The following is a 26,444-nucleotide window of genomic DNA, read 5'->3' on the forward strand; positions in this document are numbered from 1 at the left end:
GCGACACATTCTGCTCGCCCGGGATACATAGACGTGCCGAAGTGAATCCCGTCCCGTGCATGTGTCTGTGTCTGTGTCTGTGTCTGTGTCTGTGGGGAAATACAAGCTTTGCCTGCAACCTTTCGTAGCCGCTAGTTACTCTAGACTTGCCGCCAGAATTCCGCGTCGTCGTCGCCCCCTCCATCCGACACGACACCTACATAGAAGCCATCCATCATCGATCCGTCACCTGCACCGAACCCACGAACCACCCACCAAACCCATCGTGGACGATCAACCGACATCGACGCCGACGGACCCCATCGCACCACCGCACTCGCAGCTCCAACTCGGCCTCGCTACTTTACTCTACTTAGTCAACGGCCGCTCACTAGCACTACCCTATTCAATAGTACTTAGTCAACGGAAGCTGTCGCGCCCATTGAAGACTGCCCCCCCAGCTCCATCGACCTCGGCCTCGACCTCGAACGACCACCACGCCCTCCCCCCTCCCTCATCCCTCCTTCTTGTCCAACATACATCTTCACATCGGTAGCTAGCACGCCGAAATATTTCTTCGACACATAGTTAATCGATCGACGATTCGAGAGCGTACGGCTGAAAAAACTCAGCTCTTATCACCAGCTCGAGCGCGTCCCTCTTCTCCAACTTCATACCTCCTCCTCCTCCAGCACCTTGCTGGTCGGTTGCATGTTGTTTGCGCCTGACCTCTACTTCGTAACATCACACCTACGGCCTCCTTAAGCCACTCTCATACGCATCACTCTCACCACCACCCCCCTCCCCCACTGCCCGCCACCACCACTACCACTACCACAGCTTCTCGCAACCTCAATCCGCACCCATGGCTTCGGATGCCATCGCGAGCACGTCGACACCCATGTCGACCACCACTACCACCACCATCCCCCGTAACCCCTCGATGGGCTCCCTCAGCTCCCTCGTCAGCTTCTCCTACCATCCGAACGGCGACAAGACGCACTCGCACTCGCTGATCACGGCCCCGTGCACCCGCTGCGGCCACGCCGAGCCCATCCGATCCCTCCTCGCGGTCGTCGAGAAGACGCTCATCCGCTGCTCGACCTGTACCACACCCGCCTCCGGCTCCATCGCGGGCGAGATCACGGCCATCCCCGCCCTCTCCACCATGTCGAGCGCATCCGAATCGCTGCAGCAAACCTTCATCGATCTACAGGCAACCCTGGCCCGCCACGGCGCCGGCCTCGAGAAGTTGGAGCTCCCGCAAGCCGCCGCGAACACCGCTGTAGGAAAGGTCCGCGAGCCCAGCAAACATCCGATCGTTCATGACCTTGAGGACCTGAGGCAGTTCACATCCGCCGTGACGAGGCTGATGCGGACACTGCACGAGAAGTCGTCGAGGCTGGATGCTGAGGAGAGGGCGTTGCGCGCTGAGAGGGAGGAGGTTGCCATTGAGCGCGCTGAGTTGGCGAGGCTCAGGGAGACCTTGGAAGACGATGTTGGTGGAGACGGGGCCGTGTCTAGGGGACGTATTTCAAAGGTAATTTCTATATATCCAAGCCACACTCGGGAAGGAAAACGAAGAGCTTGCTAACGAGATTGATGGACACAGAGCATCGACTTTTTAGACGACGTTCGAGATAAAGACGGAAAATCCATGGCCCTCTCCCGCACCATGTCCTTCGCCACGATCGATTACGACCCAGAGCTCATCTGGGACGACGAGAAGGAGCGGGAGCTTGCGGACCTGGAGCGGCGCCTCGTGCTCGCCAACCGGAACTGGAGTCCCAAGCAGGAGGACCTCCTCCCGCAGGTCGAGCAGCTGCGCGAAGAACGGCGCAAGGCGAAGAAACACGGCCGCTACCACGTCGGCGGCGCCAACGCCAACATGGAAAACTCCCCCTCGCGCACAACGTCGATCCGTACGCAGGACCGCCAGAAACGTAGTAGCTTCTCGGGCGCTTTCAGCCGCAGGATGGATGAGAAGGCGGCCGTCAAGAATCGCCGCGGCTCGGCGGGGGATGCGGCCGAGAAGGCGGGCGAGAAGGCACGCGTGGGGTCGGGCTCGGGCTCGGGCTCGGGCGCCGGGAATAGGCTTATGAGGTTCTTTTCCGGGTCTAAGAGATCGGAGTGACCGCGTGACGATGCAGATGGAGATGCGATGAGTAAAAAAAAATGCGTGCTGGGTAGAGTAGAGTTCATGGAGTGGTTATGGCATGGTTGAATGTCTCTTTTGCGTCCCTTTTACTGGCTAGGCTGCGAGTGGGCATGGGGAGACGCGGAGACGGAGAGACGGGAAATGCGGAGTTCTGCTTTTGTTTTATATCATTCAATCCAAGTTGGCATACTTACTTACACTTGATGTGCTGTGAGAGTGATGATTGCTCCTCTGGTTTTACGTGCTCGCATCCTTGTGAGGGGGGATGTGCATTGTGCATTATCAGGTAGACATTGCCTCCTATAGTACGTCATCATCACCTGCCGGCGAACATCCCATTACCGTAGATCTGAAAATCCGATGCTCGATCACATCCTTCTCGATCCCGAACCATCAAGGTGTTCTCTCGGGCCGAACGTGGAGTAACATTTTGCCTGCTGACTGCAGAACCGGAGCCGGGTCGACAGGCAGGGGGTCAACGGGCAAGGGGGCAGGGGGGCCGAGGAAATCGAGCAGCCGACTTTTCGGGCCGAGCGTCGAACTATTATGTACCAGGAACAGCCGATACGTCGTGCCTCACCGCCATTACGAATTATAAGCGCAAGATGAGGCACCACTTACCCTTAACTACACCCGAGTACTGTGGAATTCAGAGGCAAGGACGGCTTGGCGAAGCCAGAAGCCGGAGAAGGCTGCAGCTGTGGACCTGATTGCGACCTTGACTACAGGGTAATGCCAACGGGGTGATGTCAATGGGGGTTGACGGTTCGGATCGGACCTTAGCGGGCAGGGGCGGACTTTAGCGGACAGGGGCGGATGTCGGTGAGGTGATGGCGGACTTTACGGACTTTGAGGGGAGGGGTCGGACTTTGAGGGGAGGGGTCGGACTTTGAGGGGAGGGGTCGGACTTTGATGGGAGATACCGGTATCGGACTTAGATGGGAGGGGGCGGATTGTAAATTGCAATGGGAGCGAGGGATATGTACGATACTCCATTGTAGCAGGCTGCATGGTTAGACCAGGGTATATGGTGTGGGACACAGCGGAAACGGCGGGCATGGCAGATGCACGAGCGGTGAAATTTCGCCGACCTAGCTACCTAGACCAGATTCGGTGGGGTTAAACGTTCAAAGTGCTCAGGTTTATTTTGCCGGCGGGTCTATCTGTCTGTCTCATCGTCCATCATCATTGTTTTCATCATTGCTTTCATCGTCCGTTTTCTTTGCCGGTTACTCGATTTGTCTAGGGGGTTGTCTGGTCGCTTTCTACTCTAGTGTGTTCTTTGCTATCGGGCGTCTTGAACTTTACAGGAGGTCTTTCTTTATTCACGACTCATTTCTCTCTTCGTGACTTGTGCTTGACTTTCTTCACCCCCGTCACAACCTATCTCTATCAAAGTCGACTGAGTGCCCCTCCGGCTCCCAGTTCTTCAATGGCTGATCATGGCAGATTACATATCCTTTTCCACCCCCGCTATCACCGACCGCCGCTGACCGCGGGCACGATAGAGTACATACATGGTTCCCTGGGTATTGCTCTCCGCTTAATCTTCCTCGTGAGTCAACCTTCCCTGCTCCCACTCCGCTCAACTCTCTCTCCTTTCAAGTTTCAACACTGGCAAGAAAGACAGACAGACAGACGGAAAACCGTGGTCCAGCGTCTGGAGCAGTGTTCTCCATCGTCCGGTCCGCCCGTCCTGGGCCTCGGACGAGGACGGACGGCGTGCCTCCAGTCCGTCCGCGCCTAGGACGTGACGGCCAAGGTTTTTTCAGCGGACGGACGAGACAGATGGCGTAGGACAGTTGTCGATGGCCGTCCGCTAAGCCTTGGATAAAAACCTGATTTCGGGCGTCGAACTTGGGTGGCCGAGTGAGATACAGTGCTTAGAGCGCTGTGATAGGGGCCGGCATGGCGGAGTCGTCTTCGTCTTCGTCTTCTTCTCTTTCGATCATCATCTACTAAACACTTAGGTAAACGATCAACCTCCATCTCCTCTTTCTTCGGTGTGTGCTCTCCTCTCAACCTGACCCGCTGCCGGCCTGGAGGCTGGAGGGCTGTTTGCTGGAGAGGTGTTGGCAAAGGAGCCGTCTGCAACGGTGGGATCTCTTCGGGCGGTAAAGACATCCCGACATCCCGCAATCCCGACGGTTGCACGATCACGTAGCATCACGTGGCATCGCAGTTATCACTCGCAGCACCTCTTGAACAGGACGCTAGAAGAAAACATTTTTAGCATCTGCACGCAACAGACGCCTCTGGATGTACAGCTCATCATCCAACAACACTACTACTATCACCTTCGCTATCGCCAACGACACACTGCACCCCCCTCGAACCAGCATCCACCGACCCACACCCACATCCGCACATGGCCTGTGTGCGGAACTATCTGACTAGAGGTACGGATCGGAAACGCCAAAATGGAGAAGAAAACGCAGCAGCGAGAAGGACAATGGAAATACCGAATAAAAGAGTGAAAGAAAAAAAACAAAGGAAAGTATTGGACAGGACAGGAAGGGAGGAAGGGAGGAACGAGACGAGAGGAGAAGAGAAAGAGAAGCGACGAGTTGGAAGTAAGGAACGACAACAACAACAATGCGTTGCTAAAAGCAAAGGCCGGCCACCACATAAACTTGAACGAATCAACAGACACGGGGGGGGGGGGGGAATTGTATTGCATTGCATTCAGCGCGGAATTGAAGGTTGGGGGGTTTGGGGGAAAACGTCGCTCCTTGCACTCACTCACTCGCTCACTCGTTCACTCGCTCGCTCGCACATCCGTCGCCGCCGCCTAGACGCGCGCCCTAGACGCGGGCGGCGCGCTTGTTGCAGCGGTGTTGGTTGTGGCCACCACCATTGCAGTAGCCGCAGCCGCGCTGCTCGCGGTCGTTGTAGTTGTCGTTCAGGTTCAGGTTGTCGGTCTCGTTCTCCTGGATGTCGGTGAACTCTGCGTGGTCCTCGTTCATGACCTCAGCGAGGGCGGCAGACTCCTGCTCGGCCGAGTTCTCGTTGGCGTTGAAGTTGGCAACCTCCACGCCCAGCTCGTTCTTGTTCGCGTTGGCTACCTCGATGTTGTTCTCGTTGGCGAGCAGGTTGCGGTTGTCGCTCTCGATCGCGCCGAAGCCGAAGGCCTCGCCGCCCTTGGCCAGGTTCGCGTTCTCGTTCGCGTTCTCGGACTTGGCTCCAGCAAGGTTGTCGGTCGCCATGGCGTTCTCGTTCGCGTTCTGGTTGTCGGACGAGGCGTCGGTCTCCTCGTACTCGGCCGACTGGCGGTCGTAGGCGCGGTAGAAGGCGGGCTTGTTCAGGCTGGGGTGGTAGTCGTTGTACGGGTGGTAGTTGCTCGAGGGCTGGTAGCTCGGGCGGTAGTTGTTGTAGGGACGGTAGTAGTTGGTGGCCCTGTAGGGTGCGTTGTAGTTGGTCTCGTCGCAGTTCTCGACCTCCTGCTGCTCGGGGTGGAAGCGCTCGTAGCAGCCGTAGCCGGGGCCGGAAGGACTATCGGGCGGGTCAATATCGGGGCCATGTCACCGAGCAGGTGGGGGATACTCACGTGGGGGCCGCAGCCACACCGGCAACAATGGTTGCGAGGAAAAGAGCGATCTGGAAGGACTGCATGGTGACGATTTGAAGGATCGAAAAAAGAGTGAAAAGATCTGAAAGCTGAGAGAGAAGAGACTGTGATTGCTGTGCTGAGACAAGATGAGCTGATGATCGGAACCAGAGACTGCGGGATATCGACGGGTTATATAACTGCTCCCGTCGTGGAGGGAGAGCCATACTTTGGGTCCTATCTCGCTCCCACCTGCCGTAGTTGCTAGGGAGAAAGTGGGTTATGGGGGGATTCACAGCGAGCCAGAATGGATTTCGCCATGGACGACGCCAGGAGAGCCCGAAGCTGCCAGATTCTTCACGGAGTGCGTAAGATGAAAGCCAATCCGGCCAGCCGGTGGAGGTGGAGATGGAGGTTTGGGATATTCGGAGCGACGCTGAAACACTCGGAAGGAGAAAGTTCTTTGGAGAGCTATGGAAGACACGCAATCGGACTAATTCGAAATCGAGCGGTATCCTAGAGTTTATCGGGGAAACTCTGAGCCCTTCATAATGTAGCACTCGGTGCGAAAGTAATGCCCCTCAATCCTTGTTCTCGTTCAGGCAAGTATTTCGGGCATTCAGCGCGAAGAAGCAGACACTATTATTAGTAGGGGGTGCCTCGTAAGTGAGGTTCTATGTAGGTTATCCGATGGTTGAATACGAGATAATCGGAGAGCAAGGTTGCTGTGCACTGGTAGAATACAGGATGATTGGATAGCAAAGTTACTGTTCACCGATCTTGCCGTCGATACCTCTCCTCCGTCGGCGAATTCCGTCGGCTCCAAACGCAAAGCCGGGCTCCATGATTTTATATAGCAGGCTCTGGCTAACTGTAGTAGTGGCTACCCCCTTGCAGCGCTTACCACCGCGCAATCGTGAACCTACATAGCGGAAAGCTTTACCGCGGGGAGCGCTTGTATGTGGGGTAGTAGTAGCGAGATGGTTTGCCGCTACCAAACGTGGCACAAAAGTATAGCCCCTACCAAAGCCTGACTCCCGGATCGTCGCATGCGGATGACATTTTGTTCCGGTGGAACTTGCCGCATAAGATACAGACTTCACGACGTAGAATCGAGCTTCCCAGCACGGACTTCACTTTGGAGATTTGCGTGTAAAAAAATACGAAAGACTTCCATTACTATATTAGGACCAAAAACTACCTACATGAAGTATGTATCCCAGCTAATCATCGCCGAAAACGGAGAAAACATTCCCGCCGCTATTTCCCCCCTTCCTCCTGCGCCCACCAATCTTCGGCAACATCTTCTCGATAATATACTTCTGCGTCTCGGGGCTCATATCGTCTCCACTGTACTTCTTAGTGCCCTCATTAGTGAACACGTGAAAATTGCTCGGGCCGGTCTCATCGTCGGGACCCGTCTTGATGCCGCCCACATTGACCTTATACTTGAGCGGGTGCTCTGGATCCGCCGCATGCTCGACCGTGACCTCGGGCATCGCCTGCTTAACCTCCTCCTCCTCCTCCTCCTCCTCCTCCTCCTCCTTCGCTGCCTGCTTCTCCGCCGCAGTCTTCTCGCCGCCCCACCGGTTCCGGCGGTCCTCCCGCTCACTGCTGTGCTTGTACTTATGGTCGCCGCGGGCGGCATCAATCAGCGCGCCCTGTCCGGCGATTCCCCAGCGGCCGCCCATGAAATCGAACGGCCTGGGCGCCTTCTCCTTCTCCTCCTCCTTCTCCTCCCCCTTCTTCTTCTCCCCCTTCTTCTTCTCCGGCCTTCCCTCACCCTCAGCCGGCCCCTTCGCTTCGGACGCAGGCTTCTCCGAAGCTTTCGGCTTCGGCGCCGGTGGCGGCGGCAGCGCCGCCGCCAGCTCCTCCTTCGACGCGTTCATCAGGTCGATCGGCGGCGGCGGCGGCGGCGGCGGCTGCATGAAATCCCCCTGGCCGGCGGTGGGGTCGACGCCGATAACGTGGTACTTCTCGAAGGGGTCGGTGTTGGGGGCGTTGGGGAAGAGGGGAGGTGCGGGGGAGTAGTAGGCGGGCGAGGTGTAGGGATCGTAGAGGCCCGGGTAGGACTGGGGGGGCTCGTATAGATACGGCGGCACAGGTTGCGCGCCGTAGGAGTTGGGGACGCCGTAGTACGCGGGCGGGCCGTAGGGGGGCGGCGGGAGCGCGTGCGGGTTGTATGGTGCGGCGCGGGCCGGCCCGCGGGACTGCCGAGGGTCCCGCCCGAAGAACTCGCCCTCCCATGGGCCGATGCCGGCGAATTGCGGGAGGGGAGCCGGGAGCGGCGCCGCGAGGACGAGCGGGAGGATCAGTAGGAGGAGGCAGTGGGAATGCATCGCTAATGGAATAGTGACTGGGTGGGGAGGGGTGAGGGGGCGGGCGGGTGGGGGGGAAGGCGGGGTTTATATCCACCCCCCAGCAGGACGAGTGCGTGCGTGCGTGCGTGGTCTTTGCTGGAGAATGGAACGGATGGGCTGGGCGAAAAGCGTAAAAGTGTTAAAGTTGAAGACAGACTCACGGCCATTACGTTGGTGCGCACTGGTCCGCGGTGTTGATATCCACTGGTCGGTGGCTATTTCGGGTTATACTTCGGTTCCAGCTGGAGTGGCCAGCTCTGAACAGTGGATAGGTTAGGTAAGTACTTGGTGTGATCGAGTGGTGTCGACTCTTGACTACCATAGCGGAGGAGGTTTCACACGTTTGGCAGCAGAAATAACAGGCACTGATACCAAGAGCAGAAGAGCGCCCTCTACTACTAGTAGTAGACAGAGGTATCATCAGCAGCCATTCCACTATCCAGTGGTGAACATACGAGGTAGGTAGGGCGCCACCCGTCACACATTTGGTCAAACTTACATATCAAGCCCTATCTCAGCTTTTAGCTCCAGAAAGCCACCTTTCAACTTCCCGGGGCCGAACGCAAAGATAATGCAAAGATGATAATGCAATGCAATAGAAGCAGCCATGTACCTGTCCACCTTTCCATCTGCTACGGTACCTACTCAACATAGATCACACCCATAGGTAGTGGTCTACATCGTCCGGACGGGACGGACGGTTAAAACCCTGGATGGACGGTTGCAAAAGTTGTCCGTCAGATCCGAGGTGGTGCCGGACGGGTCGGTCCCCGTCCGACGGTGGACGACGGCCGTCCAAGTTACGTGAATATGATTCGGCTGATTGATCATTTCTTAGCATCGATATCGTACGCACAACCGCGTCGGTTCATTCCTCACCGCTCCACAAGTTGTGAAAAGTAGCAGTATTCTGACTCGGACGCCTAAGGTGCGGCGCCCGGCCCTTATCACAACGCTCTAGGCACTATATCTCACTCGAATACCCAAGATCCACGCCCGAAATCAGGTTTTTGTCCAAGGCTTGGCGGACGGCCGTCCGCTGAAATAACCTTGGCCGTCCGTCCTCGTCCCAGGACGGACGGACCGGAAGACGGGGGTGGGAAGTAACGGGAAGTAGGTAGGGCGGTACCCGCGAGAGAGAGGGTTTCCACTGCCGTGTGGAATGTGCCGTTACTGACATAATATATTCCCGTCGGCTTACTTGATCGTATACCTACAGCGCACGGTCGCTCAAGACCTTTTAAACACCGACTCACCGTCCCAGTCACCACCGCCTGCCACCCCAGAAATATCCCCTCTCGCTTCCCAGCTCCCAATTCCTCAAGTCCCCACAGTGCATGCATACCTACATGCATACCGCGTGCATAAAACGCCACCACTATCGGGCACCCGGCCCACCGGGCCATTTCCCCGAGTGACCTTTCATGATCCCCCATGACTCCCCATGACTCCCCATGACTCCCGGATATCCCATGCACCTCCCCCAGAGTGCTATAAAGTTATGAACAGCCGAGCCGGTCCGGGTACATTTATACCATACCACCACTACTTACCTGCCTGCCCTCCCTGCCCTGCCTGCCCTGCCTGCCCTGGCTGTCCGGCTTAATTACCCCCCATGCCAGCCAGCCCTTTCCGAGCTACCCAACCAGCGGCCCGATTATCCGACGGCCCCGATATTAATTGCGCATAACTTATGTATGTGGTATGTGCATACCGTTTTCAATATATCTGATTCCAGGGGCTGGGAGGCGGGGGGCGCTACCTACACAAGCTTTGCCACGCAGAGTAGGGGAAGTAAATGAGAGAGGGAGAGACAGCGGGAGATGGTTTGGTGTTCTGGTCCGGCGGCGGCGGCGGGATGGGATTTGAGGGACGAGGTGGACGGGGCTTCCGTCTCTCCAGAGTACCGTACCTACTCCATCTAAGCCGTCTAGAGTAGCGAAAGCGAAATACGCTACACGTGAGACGATGCGCTTCCACTGCGCGGAAAGTTTATATAAAATGCAGGCCGGCAGGAGATGGGTTTTGGCACGACTTTGCGAATTGCATGCCCCACTCACTCACTCATTTTAACACTCCTACATACGGTTTTTGTTTTTTACGATGGTCTCCTCCTCTACCGTGCTCGTCGCCCTGGCGGCAATGTTTGCGGTGGCAGTCAACGCCCAGAATGCAGCGTATCAGCAGGTTAGTAGATGGTCATGCTCCAACTTCCGTTTGATATGCCCGGGGTGCAATGGGCTAACCGCGGACTGGATCGCTGCAGTGTGGAGGTATATATTGTCGATCATGGATATATCCATCCAAAAGCAGGAATTAACATTTGCGGTAACTAGGCATGAACTGGGCTGGATCAGTCGCGTGCAGTACCGGCTATCACTGCGAGAAGCTCAACGAGTAAGTCCGTCCCTGCCCTGCCTAGCACTGCACTGCACTTTGTATCTTTCTGTTGTTGTTGCGGTTATCGTTGGGCGCAAAACACTGAATCCCCCCAGCTGGTATTCGCAATGTCTTCCGGGCGCGGGCTCCAGCACCACAGCGGCGGTGTCATCTAACACGGGCACCACCACTACCCGCAGCACGAGCAGCACCACCACCAGCACCGCCGGCGGCACGATCCCCACTGCTGGCGGCACCAGCCCCGGCTCGACGCTGCAGAAGGACTACCTCTGGATCCGGGCCGTCGCCGCGCCAAATTTCCACAAATACCTGCAGTCGCGGACAGCGCGTGAGCGCCCCCTCCCCTCCCGCTCCCCTACCGCCCGCACGCTGACCATTCCATTGCGTTCCAGGTACCGCCACGGACGCAATTATCGACTCGCCCACGACCGCGGGGCAGTTCAACGTAGTCGGCGGCCAGCTGGTGCAGCTAGTGGACACTGCGGGGACGCTGCTGTACGGGCACGTAGCTGCGCGGGTCGGGACCGAGACGCAGTTGAAGCTGACGTGGGAGGCGACGCCGGACACGTTCGGCACGTTTGCATTCCAGGGTTTGCCGCCCTCGCCCTCGCACAAAACGTGGATGTGGAAGGGAAGTGGAATTGGGAATTGATGGGCATTGGGTTAACGTATCAACCGCGTGTGTGGAGGCGATACTCTCACTTGGTCAGTGGCTAGCATCACTCGCCCGAATGTCGCCGCCTGGCTCGTCTGCGAGAATCAGACGCTGTATGTTAACCTCGGCGCGTATCTGTACCTGACGCCGGATGGGTGTGCGGACCAGACGGTGAGTGCTGGTGATGTGGTGGTGGTGACGCTGGAGAGGCGAAGCAAGGAACTGATGTATGTGGTGGGAGCAGATTCACTACTACAATGGGGCTACGGCGGATGCTTAGAGCGGTGGAGACGGGGTTACGTGGAAGACGGAAAGAAGGTGAGGGGAGGTGGGGCGTGGAAGAAGGAGGGGGAGGGAGGGGGAGGGGCAGATGGCCAGGAATCGAAATCGAGTGGTCGGAGATGTGCCGTTCCGTTGCCCGGTCCAGTATTTGGCAGATGGAGAGGAATCGAAGTCGAGTACTCGGAGATATGCCGTTTCGTCCGTGCGCCCAGCGACCACCATCTGTAGCCAGTCGTCAGGCAGGCACCTACCTACTACCTAGCTGCCCACATGAATCGTTGCCAATTCCCCGGCAGAAGTGAATCATATGTACCGTACTTTGTGGATAGTACAATGTATGTAAATACTAGGCAGTAATCCCCCCGGATCCTCAAGTACTTCCCGTCCGTTCCACCGTAGCACCCATAATCCATGGCAGCACGTTCCCCGCTTCCCCCCACCCCCCGCAATCCGGGATAACCGTCTATCAACTTAGGCAATCATTAACTAGGAAATCAGCAACTACATGGTACCTTGCATGATGCGAATCTCTTCCCCACTACGTTATAGGAACGCTTGACGGCTGAATATAAGCACTTTAAATACACGCATACATACCTCATACATACCTCATTCACACGAACACACATACAAACTTAGATACCAACCCACCGAGCTCATGCAGAATTCAGGCGGCATATCGACATGATATGTACGTAAATCGTCCGACTTTGCGGCGCGAGCACCTTACCTCAATATGGAAGAAATCAGTCTGGCGGAGGAATAGATGCTCTGCTAGGTATTGCAGCCTTCGCGGGGGACGATAATGATGATCGATTAATATCCATAGTAAGCGTGGCTGGCGGCATCCCGTACTTGCCGGCCCGCAATAACGAAACGAAACATGTGGAGTCTGCACACATGCACACATGCACATACATAATTACACGCGTACCTGCCTCTAGAGTGTCTAGTAAACAATGCAACTGGATATAATACTGTATACGGGCCTTCGTTATGCCTTATGCGTAGATCGTGCCTTATACGATCACAGCACCCGGGTATGCGACGCTTACTCACTCTCGCGGTAATTCATCCAGAAACCCCCGCGTGTTGTTTATTGCCGTCTGCAGATCGGGCAATCACCCAATCATCCAATCACTCCATCACTCAATCCGGAATGAGAAACAACAACAAGCACGAAGGCTGGGAAGCTTGGAGGCGGGGGGAGTGGGGAGATAGTGTGTGTGTGATTTGCAGGATAGGATAAACGAGGGGCAATGGGGGGTATAAACACCTCCCCACCGCCCCCTCCAAAGACCAGATTCCGCACCGACCTTCACAATGTCACTACGAACCCTCGCGCTCAGCACGCTGCTTGCCGCCACCACCACCGCGCTGGTGTCGCAGGACGGAAAAACTGGAAAGCTCCCAGCTTTGGGATTTAATTCCTGGAATGTATGTTCTCCCCTCGCCATGTAAAGGCTTGATTGTGGGGGGAGAAACGTGCTGATGATGTGCGGCGAGGGATAGGCGTTCAGATGCGATATCCACGAGAACAAGTTCCTGATCGCGGCGCAGGAAATGGTTGATCTCGGCCTGAAGGTTCTTCTTAGCTTGCCCCTCGAGGTCGAGGGGGAATGAGCGTGCTGACTCCCGCAGGACGCCGGCTACGAATACGTCAACATCGACGACTGCTGGTCGCTCAAGGAGCGCGACAACGTCACCCAGCGGATCATCCCGGACCCGGAGCGGTTTCCGGAGGGAATCGCTGGCACCGCCGAGAAGGTCCATGCCCTCGGCCTGAAGCTCGGGATCTACTCCGATGCCGGCACACTGACTTGTGCTGGCTACCCGGGCTCCCTCGGGTACGAGGCCGTTGATGCGCAGACGTGGGAGGAGTGGGGCGTTGATTATCTCAAGTACGATAATTGCAATGTTCCGGCTAACTGGACGGATGTGGTATGTTGTTGTTCCATTCGATGGATGGATGGGGGTGAGGTGGTGGGTGGCAAGAACTGATGTGGTGGGTGCGTAGTATCAATACTGGCCCGAATACTGGTACGGCACGTACGAGAACCAGACCGGCGGTACGCCCGCCCCCGCCGGCTACGACTTTAGCAAATCGCTGAGTGCCGAGCGCTACCACCGCATGCGCGATGCGCTCCGTGCCCACGAGGGTGAATCCTCGATCCTGTACTCGCTCTGCAACTGGGGCCACGCGCACGTCGAGCGCTGGGGCAATGAGACCGGGCAGAGCTGGAGGATGTGGGGCGACATCGTGCCGCAGTGGGATCAGCAACTGGATTGGTCGTGGGGATTTAGTGAGCGCTTCCTTCCTTCCTTCCTTCCTTCTTTCCGTGCAGTGAAACTGATGCGAATCGTGTAGTGCCTATTGTGAACCACGGCATCTTCTTCCTCGAGTGGAGCGGCTTCTGGGGCCACAACGACCTCGACATGCTCGAGGTCGGCAACGGCAACCTGACCGCGGAGGAGACACGCACGCACTTTGGCCTGTGGGCCGCGCTCAAGTCGCCACTGCTGATTGGCACTCCAGTACGCGCACTCCCTCCGCTCCCCCCCTTCGCGTCCGCTGCTAACAGACTCCCCACCAGCTCGACGCCATAACAGAGGCAGACCTCGCCGTGCTCAAGAACTGGGAGATCCTCGCGTTCAACCAGGACAATGCGTGGGGGGCGCCAGCGCTGCCCTACAAGTGGGGGATCAACCCGGCGTGGACGTGGAACCAGACGCACCCAGCCGAGTACTACTCCGGCGGGTCGACGCGCGGGATCCACGCGTTCATCGTGAACACGCTCGACCACACGGTTTCCAAGGCGGCGAACTTTGCCGAGATCCCCGGGCTCGACGCGAAGAAGACCTACGAGGTCAGAGATATGTGGACTCACAAGAAACTTGGGAGCTACAAGAAGAAGTTTGAGTTCAAGCTTAAGGCTCATGATACTGCCGCGCTGCTGTTCACTGAGAAGGGCGGGAAGCACCCGCATCCGGGAAATCTTCCGCTGCCGGATATTTACAAGGGGAAGCCGAAGAGGTGGGTGCAGCCCGAGTTGAAGAAATAGATGGCTGGATGATGAGAGACGAGGAAATGTGTATGTAAGTATGGTACTCTATGTAGTAATGTCAATCCAGGAACTACGAGGTCGAGGATCGATACAAACAAAATCATGACACCGTGCAGAAAGTGGCTGAACTGGGGCGGTGGGGCTGAGCCACAGGTCAGCGTAGCGTATGTAAGCCACAAGATTTTCCGCGGTGGCCGTGGCACCGTGTTCGTGCGAGCTGAACTCGAACAAGAAGGCAAGCATGAGACATCTGACGTTTTTGAAATCCGCACTCGTAAGCAGCGTCGGTTGCAGTGACTTTTCTTCTTTCTTTCCTTCCGACGCGGAAAATAACTATACATATCCGTAGAGCGGGCGGTCCGATGCGGGGGCGGGGCGGGGCCGGGGCTCGGCGGGGGTGCGCGCGCTTGAGCTTGAGCTTGCGACGATTCTTCAGTTACATAACTACGGGGAACAAGCTTTTCTGAACCTCACCACCGTGCTGCGATGATCCATTTCCTCCATCACTTAGCTTGGTACGAAGTTCCTCGATCTTCCATTTGCGAGGCTGCGTCTCACATACGCAGGACTCAGGAGGCAGGGGGATGATGGATGGATAAATGCGATGGGATGAGTACTACATATACGTACCTAGATGACAGCTGGCATCACCCATCAGGGTCGGTCGTCGAGTGGAGTATTTTGTCCATATGAGAGATTTAAAATCTTTGGTGAGGAAGAGGGCCTCGAGCCGGGTGCGGGCCCGTCCTGTTTGGCGTGCGTCCATTCACGCTCTTGCACCGCCTGAATATTTTTTCTTTTACCCGAAACTTAGTGTACGCGCAATAGGGTTCTATCTTCTGCCGCCCTTGATTTTGAATGGCGATGCTGCTGCTGCTGCTGTTGCTGCGCCCCCGGCTGCTGTGGCGCTAAGAGAATGGAAGGGAGGGGTGGGATGGATGGATCGATGGGATGGAGCTGGGTGGACCTGGATTAAAGAAAGCGCCCCTCCCTCCTCCTCCCTATTTCTTCCACACTCCTCCTCCTCCTCCTTCCCCTCCTCCTGTTCCTGTTCCTCCTCCTCCCACTCCTCACACGACTCCTCACCACCACCCCCTCGATAACCAAAACACGCTACACCACGATGTCGCACCCAACCCCACCGCAGCCTACCGGCTCCCCCAACGCCGGCGGCCCCAGCATCGCCCCACCCCCGCTTCCGACCGGCTGGTAACCCACCCCCATCCCCCACTCCCTCACCCAGCGCGCTAACACACACGCAGGATCCCGCAATGGGACCCCTCGACGCAGCGCTACTACTTCGTCCAGCCAGCGACCAACACGATCCAATGGGACGTTCCTACCGAGGGAACACCAGCGCCCGAGCACAGCCCGTACCCAGCGCCAGAGTACGGTCTCGCACAGCAGCAGCAGGGACAGCCGGGAGCGGGAGAACAGCAGACGCGCGGCGGGCTAGGCTCGATGGCGGGCGGGCTCGCGAACAGCTTCCTGGGCGGCGGAAAGAAGAACAGTCACGGCTCTAGCGGCGGCGCGGGCGGGCTGGTCGGGACGCTGGCGAGCGGCATCCTCGGCGGCGGGAAGCAGTCCTCGGGAGGTCATGGTGGTGGGCATGGTGGTAGTGGCGGGGGTGCCGGTGGCCTGGTGGGCAGTCTGGCTAGTGGGCTGTTGGGCGGCGGGAAGAACTCGGGCGGGAAGCACTCCGGCGGGCATAGCAGTGGTGGTCACGGCAGTGGTGGTCACGGCAGCGGCGGCCATGGTAGCAGCGGGCATGGTAGCAGTGGTGGCGGCGGCGGATTGCTCGGCCAGGCTTCTGGGCTGGCTTCTGGGCTGCTGGGAGGTGGTAAGAAGAGCAGTGGAGGATCGCACGGTAGCGGAGGCGGCGGCGGTCTCGGCGGTATGCTCGGCGGTGTTCTCGGCGGTGGTAGCAGCGCACAGCACGGTGGACAGCACGGTGGCTCTCACGGCGCGCAGCCGCATCAGCAGGTACGTTCCCATCCCTCCCCAGCGAATGATGCCTCCCATGACTAACGCGCAAAACAGCAGTACGGCGGATCCTCCCACGAGACTCCATCATACGGTGGTGGTGCCCACGGCGCTCACGGCTCGCCCGCTCACGGCTCCCCCTCGCACACGCCCTACCAGCAGACACCGCCCTACGGCGGGCAGGCGCAATACGGCGGCGCGCCCCCACCGCAGAACTACGGCGGCTACGGCAACGCATCGAACTACCCGCCGCAGCAGCAGCAGCAACATCAGCAGCAGCAACATCAGCAGCAGCACCAGCATCAGCAGCACCAGCAGCAGCACTTCGGCGGCGCGTCCACGCCTTCCTACGCCCCCCCTCCGAACCAGCAGCACTACGGAGGTGGCGCCCCACCAAACCAGCAGTACGGTGGCGGATACCCAGGCGGTGCGTACCAGTCCCAGCAGCCGGGCGGACAGCAGGGCGGCTACCACGGTACCCCGCCGCCGAATAGCTACCAGCCCGGTCCTGGCGGCTACGGTCCCCCGCCTGGCCAGCATTAGTCGGTTGATCGAGTGTGGTCGCGGCGTCGCTTTCTTTTGTCGGAGCAGCTGGTTAATACGGGCACGGGTACGGTAGGCGGGAAGTGGGTTTTTGTCTTTTCGCTTTTTCGCTTTTCGTTTGTCTGGGTTTCAAGTCTGTTCTGCTGTCTTTTTTGTTCGGCTGGCTGGGAGGATGGATGGGACGCGATTGGATTGGATTGAATGGGATGCGATATGATGAGAAATGATAAAATACTTGGATACCAATTTACTCTAATGATTACGCGCATTTGATGGAGTGGTGATGGTGACGAGAATGAAACTGTTGGTTGGCTCACGATGAGGTGCAAAGCGTTGAGTTCAGTTTCTCGTAGCTCTCGTTTTTTGTGGGGCGCAACAACCGACACGACAACCGAGATGCCGAGCGTCCAATAATCTTGTTTGACGACATCTCCTTTGTTTCGGTGGCAATATCATAACCAACGTTTCATCTCACATCAAACAAAAAAAAAGGTTCAGTTCAGTTGAGTTCAGTACCATCAATTCTATGTATCACATTCACATCCATGATACCACCCACCTCAACATTTTTTTACCCACCGCACGCCGCATTACCCAACCGTAGTCCGTATAGAGGATATCCCATAACGTGCCAAATAAAAAAGAAAAAAGAAAAAAGACCCCCCATTACATTTGTTTTTCTTTCTACTCGTCCTTGACACCGCCGCGTCCGCTCTTCTCGGCACTCTCGATGCGCTTCTTGTTGGGCGCCGGGGCGGCATCGCCTCCGGTCATGCCCTGCATCAGTCCGCCAGACTTCCATGGCCGCTTGAGGTCGCCGATAGCGGGCTTACCAAAGATGTAGACCTGCACCAGCTTGCTCTCGAGCGCGGACTTGACGGGGATGATGCCTGTTTTCTTTGTCAGCTCTCGCCCTCACAGTTTCATTCATTGGAAGGGGGGAGGGGTGGCGTACTCTGGATCAGCAGCGGGTTGGTGTAGTGGAAGTAGATGTGCATCACGCCCATCATGCCCACGCCCATCAGCACGCCCTTGAACGCCGCCTTGAGCTGCGAGTTGTCGTACTCGTTCACCGTCGTGGTTACGGGCTTGGCCTCCTCGCCCGACATGGGCGCCGCTGGCTCAAGGTACTTGAATGTCGTATGGTCTTTTCGCGCGTCAGCGCGCCATTCCTTCCTTCATTTCCTTTGTGCGTAAGACGGAGGGGGATAACGAACCGTTCTTCTTCTTGATCAGCGAGCCGACGTAGAGGTACAGGCCGAGGATGATGACGTTACTGAGGATGTACATTCCGCGGATGCCGTTGAGCCATGTGGGGTCTTCGAAGGGGATGCGTTTGGACACTTGCATCATCCCCAGGATGACGACGAGGTTGGTGCTGGAAGGAAGTTCATGTTAGTTTCGCGGCTGTGGGAGGGGGGGAGATGAGGTGGAGGCGAGGGAACGAACATTTGCGGGTTCATGGTGGCGATGGGGAGGGTGCGGTTGAAGGTGAAAAGACGGGGACGGCGGTGGTTGTGTGGTGCTGTGGGTGTGGGTGTGGGTGTGGGTGTTGTGCGTGAGGTGGAGCAGAAAGGAGGAGCGGAGGCTTATGAAGGAGAGTTTGATTTTGGTTGGGGCGACGGGATGTCGTAAAGGACAGGTGGTGGGTTGTGTGGCTGGGTACATAACTGTTTACTAGCTTAGCTAGTGGTGGCACGAAGTAAGTAACAAAAGGATTCTTCTGGAAGCAAAGCAAAAGAAAGTGGCTAACTAGCGGAAACGGGGAACGGTCAGATCCGACACGGAGATAGCGAGCCATCCGGAACTTGGAGCGTCTTATCGATTGATCTTCTTTGTGTGTGCGCAACTCTGTCTGTTCGCACGGACGGTGATGTGATGGTGCGGGCCAGTTGGGGGAACGTGTGGCACTGTGGCTGATGAACACTCACCGGCAAAGAAAACGAGAGATTCATCATAGACAGCTGGCATCTGCAGCTTATCCACCGACATAAGAAGGGGAGAGATTCGAGAGTTTACTCGACACCATATATTTCAATTGTCTCGGAAAGCAGATCTCGCCAGACAACATGTCCGATCCACCGCTCCTCACGCTCCCGAACGAACTCTTCCTCCACATCTTCAGCTATTTTAGCCCCGTAGACCTAGCTCCCATCTGCCTCGTGAACCGGCGACTCAACACGCTCACCACCCCGCAGCTGTACGCCTCGCACATCGCCGACCCAAACATCTTCTGCTCACTCCCGATCGCAACCAAAGTCCCGGCACGGCACACCGCACTCGTCAAGCACCTACACGTCTGGGGCCAGCACCCAACCTCCAGCACAGCGGCATTCTCGCAATGCGGGCACATCACCTCGATCCACTGGGACCTCGGGCCGGACCTGACTGACGCGCGGCACTTCAGCACCTCGCACCTGTCCTCGGCGTTCATGAGCCGGATCAGCACTTTGACCCTCGAGCTCACCACCTCCTTCCGCGGGATGATCCGGCGGACCTCGGGGGCGACCCGCACCTTCGCCTGGTTCGCGCAGTGCTTTGCGCGGTGCAGCCGGCTGCGCAAGCTAGTGCTCACGCCGACCTGGTACGAGCTGCCGCCGGTGGAGTTTATCCCGTACAGTGGGGGGCCCGTAGCGCGCGAGCAGGAGCTCATCGACGAGGTTGACGGGCTATTCGGCGCGACGCTCGAGCACCTAGTGTTCCGGTGGTGTCCGCCGCTGCGCTACGCGGCGCCGAACATGCTGCTGGACAGCCGGCTGAACGCCCCGGAGGCGGAGTCGTTCCCCGCGCTGCGCTTCCTCGAGGTCCCGTTCTCGTCCGGACTGTCCCCCGCGAGGAAACAGGATCCTGAGATCTTGCCGTCGTCGAAAATCCTCTTCCACGCGTACCAGATCTCGCTCCTCCGTCCGAACCTGAAGATCCTCTCCCACGCCACAGCACCAAACGACCAGCCAACACACTTCACCCCACCCCTCGCCGACCTCCTGCACCTCCCCGCACACGACCTCGCCGCCTACCATGCCTGGCTCCTCAGCACCTTCCCGCACTGGCGCGGCTCCTACCTCTACCCGGAATTCCACCCGGCAGCCCTCACCCCCTCCCTCTGCACCGCGCTCCAAACCCTGACCTTCTCCGGGCTCGCGCACGGACTAACGCACTACATCCCGCACCGCCTGATCGGCCCACCACACGCCCTCAGCTTCGGCGCAAGCTTTTCCGCGCTGATCACCGCGTCCGGTGCGGAACTGCGCTCGCTCACGCTCGAGACCCCGCCCGCAACCGATGGTGCTGCGCGCTGGGTGCGCGTGCACCTGCCGCTGCTGGAAGCGCTACGCGCGCTCACCGTCGTGTCGCATGGCGCGCCGGACGCGGAGACGGCGGGGATGCTGGCTGCGGTTAGGGAATTCTTGGGGCCGCTGCGGGTTAAAGAGTTGCGGCTGCATGTAAATGTTGAGGCCGAGGTGCTGGCGGAGGTACTGCGGGGTGTGCAGTTGGAGTGTTTGGAGGTTGTGGGGTTAGCGTTTAGGAATTGCGGGAGTCTATGCGGGTTTTGTGCGGTGCTGGAGGGGATGCCGGGGCTGCGGGAGGTTAGGATTGGCGGGTGGAGGGGAGGGATCAAGGGGTTGGTGGGGGAGGGGTGGGATGAGACACGGGATGTGGCGAGGAGCATGATTGGCGATGCCGTGCTGCAGGCTGTGCCGAGCGGGTGTAAAGTGTCGATTGATTTTCCAAGGCGGTATGGTGGTGGTAACTAGTGGTGGTAGTCATGGCCTCATACTCGGCAGCCAACACCATTCAGATTTCATACATTATCATCCGAAAGAAAAGGTATCTACAAAGTAAACAAGAACTCCAGCCATATAACCCACGACATCGCACATAACACATTCCACATAACGCAATCAGCTGCCATCCCACTCGACGCCGACGCCGACGGCCCACTCGCCCTCGACGCCCGCCCCCCAGTCCGCCACCTCCTCGTCCTCCAAGAACCGCAGCACCTCCTCCTCACTGACGATCCCCGCCTCGCCATCCCGCTCGAGTCTAAACACCTCACGCGCCACTCCCTTGACCTGTTCCAGCACCTCTGTCGCACCGCCCCACACACACCCCAGCGTTTTCAACGCCCCAACGCCGAGTCGTATGCGCTCCTTTGCCAGGAATCCTTCATCGCCGCTCAATAGCCAGGAGCATGCCGAGAGGTGCACGATGCAGGCAAGGGTTACGATGCAAGTCAGGAAGGGTGTGTGTTTTATTAGTGGCGTGGGAAGGGTAACCAGCTTTGCGATCGTGTTGGCGCTGGCGATGGTGCGTGCCGTGTGCAACGCCATGGGCTTGGTCGAGGGTGTCCATGAGGGCTGCGGCGTCACGCTGGTGTCGTCGGGGATCAATGGGAAGGCAAGGTGTGATTTTGGCCGGTTGAGGTAGATTATTGCGCTTGACAAGTGTCAGTGAGGAAGATGGATATGGGGTAAGCGGGACATACGCATTTATAACCATGTGCGCCTGAAACAACATCTCATCCACCCTTCTCTCACGGCCTTTGACGAGCTCTTTCTTGACCTCTGGCAGATGCAAGCCCCAATTGACCAAACTGGCATCGGCGGCATCAGCGCGCGTTTCATCCGGTGTGCCCATCATGCTAACACTCAGCACCTGTCCCAGGATCCTGACAGCCTCGACACGGTACGCAAAGCTGCTAAACACCGTATTCTCGGTAGCAAAGTATCGGTCGTCGAATTCCTGCAGCGAGTGCGGTTCCGGTATCCGTCCTGCCGCATAGTCCAGCTCTTCGCACGGGAGCGGGACAGTACACTCCACGCTCCAGAGTTTGAAGTTATCTCTCTGGTGCACACCGGCCATGAGGCCGTCGACGAAATAGAGCTCCCACCAGGTGCGCCGCCACGATTCTTCCAGCACCCGTCCCGGATCCCCACCGCCTACACCCCCGCCGGTCCCGTCGGAAAACTCCTTCTGGTTCATGCCGAGCTCGAGGGCTAGCTCGACGGCGAAATCCTTCACCTGTGCGGCACGTGCATGGTCACCTTCGCTGTGCAGGCCGATGGTGAACAGCAGTAGTGCTTGGACGGTGAAGGCGTCCTTCGCAGGAGGATGGGCGCTGCCAAACAATGCCATCTCGGCCTCGCGACAGAAATCCATCGTCGATGCGGCTTTGGCGAAGAAACTGGCAATGTACCTCATCACCGGAAGGAGGACGGTGAGCTGGTGGACGGGTGTTTTGATTAGGTATGCGGGAGGGAGACAGAATGGGTGCGAGGCGTGGAAGTAGGCGTAATATAGCTGCATCAGGTTTGCGGTTGCGGGCGGGTCATTGGGGAGCTCTTGTTGTGATGGGAAAAAGGTGGAATACTTGTGTTGGTTGCGCAGGGTCTCGAGGGGGTTCGTATGGGGACCGCCATTGACGGCCGACGGACTGAAGCCGCCCGTTGGTATCGGAGGTGGGGGCGTGTGATTCTTTTTGGGCTTCGCGGGGGATTGTGGTTGTGGTGGTTGCGATTGTGGTGGTGGTGGTGGTGGTGGTGGTGGTGGTGCTAATGGACGAGTCCACCGGTTAGTATTCGATAACGTCCATGACATTGGCGGTCTGCGCTGCTTGGATTTCAAGACGGCGGTGCGTCCGAGCTTTGCTATAGGAGCGGGCATGCATGTGGATGTGGATGAGGGCTTCTGCGGTCTGATCTCCAGAGAGGGCATGATGGCCGGCGGCGATATAAGAGACGAGACAGACGTTCGATATGCAGGGCAAGAAAAAGTAAAGCGGTTGCGGAGATGACGAGGTGAGGGAACGGTCGAGGTAGGTATATCAACAAGCACCAACTGAGGTAACGCAGACAATATACTGCATGCAATCCGGAAGTACAATGCCGTGCTCTTGCTTCTGGGTATTGGATTGCCTTGCGACATATACACATCTTATTGTGCGAGAAATATGACGTGAGGAACGCAGTTTTTATGTAACTATTTGCAGGGAGGAAGGGGGAATCCGCACTTTTACCTCCCTGGCAGCGCCGGTGGAGAAAAGGTTGCGCGCACGTGGGAGTGGGGAGAGGGAGGGAGATCGATGAAGCGAAGCGACGGGATAGGCGACAGACGAGACGCTTGGACCACGTCCACGTTGCCCAAAGATCAAAAAAGAAACATCGGTCGCCGATGAGCGAGAGGAGGCGTTACACGTCTTTTCCGCGGAGATGAGGCACCGTTGGGTAAAAGGCACCTCAACCCGTCCATTCATCCACCATCTCACTTCGACAACCCACGATCACCGTTGTCGGCGACAATGCGAGAGAGAAAGCGGAAGAGAAAGACAGGCATCCGCGAAGAATGCCCCAGAACGGCGAATGGCTCGTGGCGACAGCTTCGCTTGGATAGGCCGAAAGGAGGAGGAATAGAGGAAGAAAACGGAGGAAGGAGGGAGGGCCAGGGCATCGGCGTCTCAACGACGGCGACCGGCGCACGGCGGACGGCGGACGACGGACGGCTATGTTCTTCCGTGGAACCACGAGAAAGAGAAGGCAGACAAACACAACCAACGCAAGGCAAGGCAGGAAAGCGAGCAAAGCTCAAAGCGCAAAGCAGCACAAAAATAATAATCGGGGAGATGCGACGGAGAAAAAAAGCAGAAATAAAGTTTTCAACTTACCACTTGAGTATCCTCCATCCGGCCCTTCAGTATCGGTTCCGGACAGTAGCGTTGTTGACTGCTCCGTTGCATCACCATTTTTGATCTCATCGCCCTCCACCCCACCCCCACCGCCACCGCCACCAGCCTTCGTCGTCGCTGCCGCCTGCTGCTGAACTTTCTTCCGTCTTGTACCCTTCCACCCCCGCCGCGACTTGACGTAATTACACTCCCGCTTGTCGGCGAGGCACCGAGTGCACGCCGGCGTTCCGGCATCGCACTTGAGATGTCTTGACCGACACTCCGTGCACGCCAGTGCCACCGGCGGCGGTCCCACGAACCTCGCTATCCGCTGGTACTGCTGCTGTACCGTCGCACTGAGCCCTCCTCCGTCACCACCGCCGCTACCACCCTGTCCAGCAACGGACGACACCCCCGAGCTCCCCGGCGCTTGCTGTATCGATGTAGTATTCGCGATTCCGTTGTAGAGTTGCGCGGGCGGCGACTGCGACGAGGCATTGTATCGACGCTGGGCGTAGGCGGGTGCGCCGCCCATTCGCTGCGAGGGCCGGTAGCCGAAATCGAAGCTGTTGCTGGCCGCGCTCGAGTAGCCCGCTTCGTGGTCCGAGTAGTCCGTCAGGTTGTTGCTGGTGCCCTCGATGTCGGACGAAGACGAGTAGCCAGATAGCTGGCTGTTGGGCTGATTGTATATTCCGTAGGATGTGCCGGCATTGCCGGGCGCGGGAGGAGCGTACGACATGATTATGGCTGCGTGCCAGTTCGTGCGGCGGGGGCGTGCGAGAGAGGGTGTGGACGATGGCCGAGGAGGGAAAGAAAGAAAGAAAGAAAAAAGCGGGAGCTGAGGGGAGAGCTGTTTGTTTGTTTGTGTCCGCGGTCGTCGCCCTCGGTTCCCACAATCCCAACGATACAAGGTCGCAGATAGGATGGGTATCAGGTATGACCGATCGTCTGCAGGTGGTTCCACGCGTGGGGATGCGCTTGCAAGAACTACTTCCGGGATGCGCAGGAATAGGGTAAGTAAGTAGTTCGGTAGAGTAGGTGGAAGGGCGATGAGCTCCAGAGAAAGGGAAGGGTCCTCCAACGAAACAACCGTCGAGATATGTGGTAATGAAATGTGATTAGGGGTGTAGTAGTGGTGAAATTCTTCTTGAGCTGATCTTCGAATATCCCTTGTGAAACAGAACAGCAAAAGCAACCTTTCCACGTCCAGTGAGTCTCACTGCGACCTCTGGATCTGGGGAAGTATCGGCTTGTTTTTGTTTTTGTTTTTTTGGCTTCCGTAATCCCCTTTTTCCCCCTACTGGCCGACTGATAATCCTCCGTTGGCTAGATGGAGAGAGGGGAGAGATAGATAGTGGAAGCAGTAACTAGCAGTGGTGGTGGTAGTGTCGGTGGGCCAACAGCAATAGCAGCAGAGTGGTTAGTGGGAGGTACCTGGAGTAGGCGGCCTGGTAGCACGATGAGCACACGAGACTCGTCAACGATAAGATCGTCTCGCCTCACGGGCCCGTTCCCTCTCTCGGGATGGCGTGGGGCCTGTCCGAGTGGTGATTTTGAGGCGGGCGGCTTGAATGATTAACACGCCTCGACGAGTAACGAGTCGACGATCGATCGCGGCCGCCGTCGATATGATAGCCCGCACTCTCCCGTGCGTGCTTGCGTGGTAGCCGGCCGGGCTGGCTGTCCGGTTGATGCTGCACCACACTTGTCAATGACCATTACGAGATAAAAACCAACCGGGCCACACCACCGCGCCGCGCCGCGTCCAACGCTGCCGCCGTTCCGAGAAGCTCGGTCGTTGACAGCTGCAGGAGCGTGTCCCTGAAACCAGCCGCCCGGCGGACCTCTCGCCTGTTCAGGGACGGGGGGAGGGGCAGCGCGGCAAGCGTGTAAAGTGGTGGGGTATGTAATGCGGGCGATAGGGTGGGGAGTATGGAGTGGGTAAGAGAAAGCAGTAGTGGTAATAACAAGCAATAGCGGCAGTAGCAAAGCAGTGGTGATGAGTTACCGTAATTGGTAGTACCGGCGGGATGAAGGAGAAGATGACGATGACGATGCTGAAGGTTTAGAGTGCAATAATAACTAGTCCCCGATACCATGGGTCGGATAGGTGGATGGATGGATGGATGAATAGATGGATCGGTGATCAAAAAATTGCTACTCCTTCTTCGTCTTCTTCTTTCGCTTCTTCGGCTTCTTTCTGACTTCTTTCAGGCTTCTTCTTTTTCCTTCTTGCCCTTGTTCTTGCCTGTTGGTCTACAGTCGGCCTTAGTTACTCTCCTCTCCGCAAGCACGTGTGCGCGACGAGCGAAGCCGACCACGATAATGCTGCTGGGGCGGCGAAAGGCGTGGATGGACGGGGTGGGAACACGGCAATGGGGAGAGACTCGGAAGAACAATTCACTTCCACTGGAACTCCAGAAACAAAGTCAGCACGCCCGGATTTTCTTTCAGCTCAGCTCTGTAGATAATCTGCAGAGCTGCCTAACCTCCGACGTCAAGCAGAGCAGAGTAGAGCAGAGCAGATCGAGTCGAACCATCAGCGCCGTCATAGATTCGGAACGGACCTTTGTTTTCTACTTTTCGGGTTTCGCGGCTCGTGAAGCGAGAAGAAGGCTGGAAGCGACGCCACGAACCGGATGATCCGATTGGTATGTGGCCGGGACCTGTCTCGGGTTGCTGGGAATCTCGAGCGATGACGGCGGCTGGATGCGTAAGAAAACGTGACGAGCGTGTGTATAATGCGTGAGATGGTATGGGGGGAGGGGGGGATTGGTGGTGGTGGCGGAGAAGGAGATATGTGCTCGAGGT

General features: G+C 57.5%; 11 protein-coding genes across 11 annotated transcripts; 6 read left to right on the plus strand and 5 right to left on the minus strand.

The window, feature by feature from the left end:
• Positions 1 to 844: 844 nt before the first annotated feature.
• On the plus strand, positions 845 to 2,113 carry BZA05DRAFT_418648 (uncharacterized protein; the record flags this gene model as incomplete). Its single annotated transcript, XM_051485532.1, has 2 exons — positions 845 to 1,519; positions 1,592 to 2,113. 2 exons carry the CDS (start codon positions 845 to 847, stop codon positions 2,111 to 2,113), a joined length of 1,197 nt encoding a protein of 398 aa, XP_051339863.1.
• A 2,086-nt stretch (positions 2,114 to 4,199) lies between these two features.
• Positions 4,200 to 4,797, minus strand: BZA05DRAFT_397698 (uncharacterized protein). The gene has a single exon (XM_051483644.1). The coding sequence runs from the start codon at positions 4,764 to 4,766 to the stop codon at positions 4,440 to 4,442; it is 327 nt and encodes a 108-aa protein (XP_051339864.1). The 5' UTR covers positions 4,767 to 4,797; the 3' UTR covers positions 4,200 to 4,439.
• A 144-nt stretch (positions 4,798 to 4,941) lies between these two features.
• On the minus strand, positions 4,942 to 5,749 carry BZA05DRAFT_418649 (uncharacterized protein; the record flags this gene model as incomplete). The annotated part of the gene is made up of 2 exons (XM_051485533.1): positions 4,942 to 5,629; positions 5,685 to 5,749. 2 exons carry the CDS (start codon positions 5,747 to 5,749, stop codon positions 4,942 to 4,944), a joined length of 753 nt encoding a protein of 250 aa, XP_051339865.1.
• A 1,158-nt stretch (positions 5,750 to 6,907) lies between these two features.
• Positions 6,908 to 8,023, minus strand: BZA05DRAFT_452612 (uncharacterized protein; the record flags this gene model as incomplete). The annotated part of the gene is made up of 1 exon (XM_051487471.1): positions 6,908 to 8,023. The coding sequence occupies one exon, from the start codon at positions 8,021 to 8,023 to the stop codon at positions 6,908 to 6,910; it is 1,116 nt and encodes a 371-aa protein (XP_051339866.1).
• Positions 8,024 to 10,030: 2,007 nt separating this feature from the next.
• BZA05DRAFT_42889 (uncharacterized protein) lies at positions 10,031 to 11,434 on the plus strand. Its single transcript, XM_051486112.1, has 7 exons — positions 10,031 to 10,231; positions 10,311 to 10,317; positions 10,381 to 10,441; positions 10,540 to 10,772; positions 10,837 to 11,034; positions 11,134 to 11,270; positions 11,344 to 11,434. Exons 1-7 carry the CDS (start codon positions 10,148 to 10,150, stop codon positions 11,377 to 11,379), a joined length of 756 nt encoding a protein of 251 aa, XP_051339867.1. The 5' UTR covers positions 10,031 to 10,147; the 3' UTR covers positions 11,380 to 11,434.
• An 837-nt stretch (positions 11,435 to 12,271) lies between these two features.
• BZA05DRAFT_397706 (uncharacterized protein) lies at positions 12,272 to 12,691 on the plus strand. Its single transcript, XM_051483645.1, has one exon. The coding sequence runs from the start codon at positions 12,385 to 12,387 to the stop codon at positions 12,628 to 12,630; it is 246 nt and encodes an 81-aa protein (XP_051339868.1). The 5' UTR covers positions 12,272 to 12,384; the 3' UTR covers positions 12,631 to 12,691.
• Positions 12,692 to 14,566, plus strand: BZA05DRAFT_397707 (glycoside hydrolase superfamily). The gene is made up of 6 exons (XM_051483646.1): positions 12,692 to 12,818; positions 12,894 to 12,965; positions 13,023 to 13,322; positions 13,399 to 13,684; positions 13,750 to 13,916; positions 13,976 to 14,566. The coding sequence occupies exons 1-6, from the start codon at positions 12,705 to 12,707 to the stop codon at positions 14,441 to 14,443; spliced, it is 1,407 nt and encodes a 468-aa protein (XP_051339869.1). The 5' UTR covers positions 12,692 to 12,704; the 3' UTR covers positions 14,444 to 14,566.
• Positions 14,567 to 15,255: 689 nt separating this feature from the next.
• On the plus strand, positions 15,256 to 17,290 carry BZA05DRAFT_397710 (uncharacterized protein). Its single transcript, XM_051483647.1, has 3 exons — positions 15,256 to 15,655; positions 15,709 to 16,429; positions 16,487 to 17,290. Exons 1-3 carry the CDS (start codon positions 15,570 to 15,572, stop codon positions 16,970 to 16,972), a joined length of 1,293 nt encoding a protein of 430 aa, XP_051339870.1. The 5' UTR covers positions 15,256 to 15,569; the 3' UTR covers positions 16,973 to 17,290.
• A 185-nt stretch (positions 17,291 to 17,475) lies between these two features.
• BZA05DRAFT_397711 (inorganic phosphate transporter Pho88) lies at positions 17,476 to 18,601 on the minus strand. Its single transcript, XM_051483648.1, has 4 exons — positions 18,422 to 18,601; positions 18,190 to 18,350; positions 17,928 to 18,119; positions 17,476 to 17,862 (listed from the first exon to the last, which is right to left on the minus strand). Exons 1-4 carry the CDS (start codon positions 18,433 to 18,435, stop codon positions 17,657 to 17,659), a joined length of 573 nt encoding a protein of 190 aa, XP_051339871.1. The 5' UTR covers positions 18,436 to 18,601; the 3' UTR covers positions 17,476 to 17,656.
• Positions 18,602 to 19,041: 440 nt separating this feature from the next.
• BZA05DRAFT_444912 (uncharacterized protein) lies at positions 19,042 to 20,727 on the plus strand (the record flags this gene model as incomplete). Its single annotated transcript, XM_051486950.1, has 1 exon — positions 19,042 to 20,727. One exon carries the CDS (start codon positions 19,042 to 19,044, stop codon positions 20,725 to 20,727), a length of 1,686 nt encoding a protein of 561 aa, XP_051339872.1.
• A 147-nt stretch (positions 20,728 to 20,874) lies between these two features.
• On the minus strand, positions 20,875 to 24,168 carry BZA05DRAFT_336984 (uncharacterized protein; the record flags this gene model as incomplete). Its single annotated transcript, XM_051480836.1, has 3 exons — positions 20,875 to 21,409; positions 21,459 to 22,406; positions 23,630 to 24,168. 3 exons carry the CDS (start codon positions 24,166 to 24,168, stop codon positions 20,875 to 20,877), a joined length of 2,022 nt encoding a protein of 673 aa, XP_051339873.1.
• Between the last annotated feature and the right edge of the window lie 2,276 nt (positions 24,169 to 26,444).

Source organism: Tricharina praecox (assembly GCF_024521635.1).
Source record: "Tricharina praecox strain CBS 144465 chromosome Unknown BZA05scaffold_11, whole genome shotgun sequence".
Lineage (NCBI taxonomy): Eukaryota > Fungi > Ascomycota > Pezizomycetes > Pezizales > Pyronemataceae > Tricharina > Tricharina praecox.

Coding starts and splice junctions, on each gene's coding strand:
- BZA05DRAFT_42889 (XM_051486112.1), top strand. CDS start 10,148: ATGGTCTCCTCCTCTACCGTGCTCGTCGCCCTGGCGGCAATGTTTGCG. Junction 10,773..10,836: donor CCTGCAGTCGCGGACAGCGC/GTGAGCGCCCCC, acceptor ATTGCGTTCCAG/GTACCGCCACGGACGCAATT. Junction 11,035..11,133: donor CGGCACGTTTGCATTCCAGG/GTTTGCCGCCCT, acceptor GCGTGTGTGGAG/GCGATACTCTCACTTGGTCA.
- BZA05DRAFT_397706 (XM_051483645.1), top strand. CDS start 12,385: ATGCGTAGATCGTGCCTTATACGATCACAGCACCCGGGTATGCGACGC.
- BZA05DRAFT_397710 (XM_051483647.1), top strand. CDS start 15,570: ATGTCGCACCCAACCCCACCGCAGCCTACCGGCTCCCCCAACGCCGGC. Junction 15,656..15,708: donor CCCCCGCTTCCGACCGGCTG/GTAACCCACCCC, acceptor ACACACACGCAG/GATCCCGCAATGGGACCCCT. Junction 16,430..16,486: donor GCGCGCAGCCGCATCAGCAG/GTACGTTCCCAT, acceptor CGCGCAAAACAG/CAGTACGGCGGATCCTCCCA.
- BZA05DRAFT_397711 (XM_051483648.1), bottom strand. Junction 18,120..18,189: donor GCTGATCAAGAAGAAGAACG/GTTCGTTATCCC, acceptor ACGCGCGAAAAG/ACCATACGACATTCAAGTAC. Junction 17,863..17,927: donor CAACCCGCTGCTGATCCAGA/GTACGCCACCCC, acceptor CAAAGAAAACAG/GCATCATCCCCGTCAAGTCC.
- BZA05DRAFT_397707 (XM_051483646.1), top strand. CDS start 12,705: ATGTCACTACGAACCCTCGCGCTCAGCACGCTGCTTGCCGCCACCACC. Junction 12,819..12,893: donor TGGGATTTAATTCCTGGAAT/GTATGTTCTCCC, acceptor GGCGAGGGATAG/GCGTTCAGATGCGATATCCA. Junction 13,685..13,749: donor GGATTGGTCGTGGGGATTTA/GTGAGCGCTTCC, acceptor CGAATCGTGTAG/TGCCTATTGTGAACCACGGC.
- BZA05DRAFT_397698 (XM_051483644.1), bottom strand. CDS start 4,766: ATGTGGTGGCCGGCCTTTGCTTTTAGCAACGCATTGTTGTTGTTGTCG.